Source organism: Monopterus albus, unplaced genomic scaffold (genome assembly GCF_001952655.1).
Source record: "Monopterus albus unplaced genomic scaffold, M_albus_1.0 scaffold149.1, whole genome shotgun sequence".
NCBI classification, from domain to species: Eukaryota; Metazoa; Chordata; class Actinopteri; order Synbranchiformes; family Synbranchidae; genus Monopterus; species Monopterus albus.
Genome location: NW_018128029.1, coordinates 563,878 through 568,349, shown reverse-complemented (window position 1 = coordinate 568,349; position 4,472 = coordinate 563,878). Strand labels below are relative to the sequence as shown.

Sequence of the window (4,472 nt, the reverse complement as noted above, 5' to 3'; positions counted from 1 at the left end):
CGTGTGCAGGCGGACGCGTTTGGTACGGACTAATGACGCTGAACCGACCAATCAACTGTACGAAAATCGAGCGGATGTACGAAAACTGGGACAACATTTTGACAAAAAAAAGTCGTTGAAAACCGAATCATACCTTAAGTAGGGCATACAAAAACCGAGGTTCCACTGTATTTAATAAAACATTAACTGCTATATACAATTATCTGTTGTATGGATGTCAGGCATTATGCCCTTACCGATGCGAGCGACAGGTACTCCAGCCTGTAGGATCTGCACTGTGCTTTTGACAGCAGCCTGGATGGAGGGGAAAGAGCAGACGGCTGATACCATGGACTCTGGGATGCCATACAGGCGCAATGTAGCCTTGGTGATGATCCCCAGTGTGCCCTCTGACCCCACAAAAAGGTTTGTCAAGTTGTAGCCTGCTGAAGTCTTCCTAAAGGTTGATAAAGAAGATAGGGGAGGGAAGGCAAAAATAAGAGATACACTGCACACAGTGGGTTTTTGCTTACCTAAGTATACTACTGCAAATCCTGAAAAATTATGGCAGTAATATAGTTGGCTTACCTGGCACGCCGACCTTTCCCAGCTGTGTGTATGATGGTTCCATCGACCAGCACCACTTCCAGGTTTAACACATTTTCTCTCATAGTTCCATAACGCACAGCATTAGTACCAGAGGCACTGGTGGCAGCCATACCACACAGAGACGCATCAGCTCCAGGATCTGAGATGGCAACAGTACATCACTAGTGTTTCTTAAGTTACTTACAAATAGATAAAGTTTACAGATATACAAAACATGTAAATCTGACACTGGTGAGGTCTTTTTAAAGACTGCTTAACTGACCCTTTACTAGCATTGCCAAAAATGCTATTTTTTTATCCATAGATTGTGAAAGTTTGGAAACATTTCAATACTCTTTTCGTGGTACCAATACACTGCCATATACCAGCCCCCGCCCCTTCTCCTTCTCTCGTTCAGAGCGCTCCTGACTCTCATCACATTTGCTCTGGTTGAACTGTAAACCAATAAAGACCCTGGTATACTTGCATGTTTTGCTATGGTGTTCATTGCTCATTACAGATGACAAGTGCAGAACAACTGTATCCAGTTTTGAATGACAACAAGAGCAGAAATGGGCACTGCTGTTTAGTGATGCTACATAGCGGTGAGCTTCAGTGCACAGAACTTGCGTTATATTCAGCAGCACATCGATGGTGTGGATAGTTCACAACCACATTGTTTCATTTGGACTACAGACCTTATTTGCAAAAGACAAGTGGCAGAACAAAACTCAAATCATCCAGACTGACAAAGTATGCTCCACAGCAGAAACAGATTTTACGCTTAACATACGCTATTCTCCAGGTTTTGGGGAGTCCCCCAGTTCCCGGTGGAGATTATACCCTAGATCTCCAGTCACTGCTGTTCTCTGCTACCAGCCAAGGAGAAAAACAAACAAACAAAAAAACTCATTGCTGTTATACTTGTCTTTAAAATAAAACATAAAATTTTGTGCCCTCAGTCAGGTGCCAAATTTTTCTTGTGATACCAAAAATGATATCAAATAATACTTTCAAGGTATCATATCAAATTTAGAAATTCCAGTATTATGACAACACTACCCTGTATTGTTTTTAGGCCTTTCATCTTTTAAAACATTCATCCTTGTCATCACTGATGGAACAAGGAAATGTTAAATGATCTGCCTCATCTCAGTGGAACTCAGCCAGTCTAACATAAATGAATTTTACAGCTTTGCAAAACGGGAAAAAAATTTTTTGAAAAAACTTCAGGGAAAATAGCCAAAACTGTTTGACTTCCAAACAGCCCTATTTCATACATATTTGTCTTGTAGATTTTTATACATTTTAAAGCATTCAGTTAAAAGTATTTTGAAAACTCCAATTACATCTTTTTTTGAAAAGCATGACTAAGTAATTACTGTAAGAAATTACTCATAAATCAAGACTGAATCTGTGTGGAAGACCAGAGCACACACATACTGTCATTACCACTAATAAATGGAACAAGTGATTCAGCGTAAAACTGTACAGGGAACACAGCTCACTGCACACTAATTATACATGACTGGACTCATTAACACAGACATGTACAATCTGCCACAACAATCATATACACAGTCACTTCAGTGAGTTCTGGTCTCGCACACAAATTAAGTGATACTGGTCAAAGGTCCTGAGGAGGCAGGTGCTGATCCTTGGCTCTAGAAGAAGCGCCATCCCTCTGCCCTGCTTGGACATCGGTCAGTCATATCTTTCAAACCACCCAAAACTTACTGTGGTAGATTAGATCTGAGCAGCTGAAAATTGTAGGAGACAGACTCAAAAAACATTGTCAGGCTTCTCAAATCAATGATTTTTTTAAAAATGTGCTGCCAAGCTACACATGCCAAAAAAGAACCATGAAACAACCAAATAGTTCACACTTCACACAACTGAAGAAAACATACAACTCAAACTACACATGCACACAGCTACACTTAGCCTGCTTCCTCCCCAGCTGCTTGTGGTACAGCAACTGTCTAAATAGCACCATGATCTGGATCAACCTCCCTCAGACTACACCATTTCCCAGATCCTACAGGTAGATCCATACTTCTTTCCTCACACATCGATTTCTCTGGAGTTATTTTAAACACTTAACATTCAACAGAGTCACTGCCTTTTCAGGTGTACATGCAATTCTCAATCCGTATACTTTACACATTCTAATTAATTCATTAATGATCCCTGGTTCACCCCATGACATCACTGATGACATCAGAGTGTATAAAACAAGGAAGTTAATGGATGCCTCCTCCTTTTGTCTTCTGTCCACATGGACCAAGTATAGCCAAACATTTAACAGACCTGAAAAGACATTGAAAAATGCACGTGACTTAATTTAGGGACAAGTGAGTGTTCTCACTAACTTCGTCACACTCAAACACTGAGTCAAAAATGTGTCAGGGCTCGGGGAAGCACAAGAATGCAGACTGAGGAAGCGTATTTAATATAATTGATACAAGACCGAGAGACAAATAATACAACTCCAGGAGCTCAACCTGACAAGCATAACAAAAATGAGTACCAAACACTACAACAAAACAGTTCATTCAGGGAGCTAATAGTAACTGAGGCACATAACACTAACCTCCAAAGACCCAAGGTAACAAACCAAAATTCCAAGATGACAGAGTCAAAAGGTCATAATAGAAGCAGGAGAAAAAGTCCAAGAGTTCACAGGCAGAAGCGAAACGGATACAGAGCCAGAGACAATTGGAACAAGCAAGGTGCAGTGAGCAGACAAACCAACACTTAACTGAGGGAAGTGAGGAGGATATTAAGGCTAGAGACTAGGAGATAATGAACAACGGGTGAAGGCAATGAGTGGTAATCAAGAACCGGAGTAAAGCCGAGGCAGGTGAGATGGCACAAAACAGGAAACCCTTACAAAATAAAAGTACAAAACAGGAAGTAAGTCCAAAACCCTAATAATCTGTATGTTAAGCAAAGCCAAAGCCCGAGTCCTTGTATATGTGCACATACTTGGCTGATAAATATATAGCTGTCTCTGAAAAAGTTCATATTTAATCTCTCTGTAATAGTCGCAAGAAAGAACTAAAATGGAAACAGATAATTAAAACCTGACCATTGGCTGAAACTAACACAATGCACAAATATGGAAGAGCAAACAGTCGCAACAACTGGCAGGACTGAGCAATACTTGACAACATGACTCCTGTTTATCTGATGTGTAAGGGACAGCTGAAACCTTCCCACTACACCTGTCAACAATATCTGGATGTGCACAGTAATTAACTGAGCCAAGTCCAGCTCACTCAGTACACCCTAACCCCACCACTCCACATTTGAGCGTCTACATAAGTGTTTCTTCAAATTTCATCTCTGTATTTATAGTAGCCAAACAGTCAATAAGCAGTTTCAAGGAGTACAGTATAAGCAGTACCACAGTGCAACCTTCTCAACACAGTACTATAACTTTATATTCACTGCAATATCAATAGGCTTCAACCCTCTAAGAGCTGTCGCTATTGGGTTTATCCCTCGCGCATGTGCAGTCCTGAAGAGATGCTTTCGTGCCCTGTGCCCTGCATTGGGCTGTCCCCAAAACAGGTCCGGTGCGATGGCATAAATGCCACTGTGACCTGTGATCGGCTCCCTCTTTTTTTTCAGCAGTCTAAGAAGAAACATCATGGGTAAGTACATTGGGTAAGTACAGCCTTTTATCATGGCTGAGAGCCATTCCTCACTGCCAGACTCAAGTGCCGCACTGCCGTCACCGTGTGCCCAGGCTGCAACCCGGGTTTCATAACATGTTCACATGCCAAGCCAGCGCTCTCCCCCAGGCAGCTTGCCCCCCGGGTGCTCACTTGCCCGCAGTGGAGAAGCGCCAGGCGGTGGCGTTTGCAGCTAGCGGCTAGGCTAGGGGAACCCCAGAGGCG

The 4,472-nt window shown here is 42.2% G+C and overlaps 1 protein-coding gene across 1 annotated transcript in view; it reads right to left on the bottom strand.

Annotated features, from left to right (window-relative positions):
- The window catches only part of ldhd (lactate dehydrogenase D), a 32,333-nt gene that overhangs the window by 18,031 nt on the left and 9,830 nt on the right, over window positions 1-4,472 (bottom strand). Inside the window, exons 5-6 of the mRNA XM_020614693.1 lie at window positions 568-727; window positions 237-436 (exon numbers count right to left, since the gene is read on the bottom strand). Coding sequence (XP_020470349.1) covers window positions 237-436; window positions 568-727 — 360 coding nt within the window. The remainder of the gene's footprint in view (window positions 1-236; window positions 437-567; window positions 728-4,472) is intronic.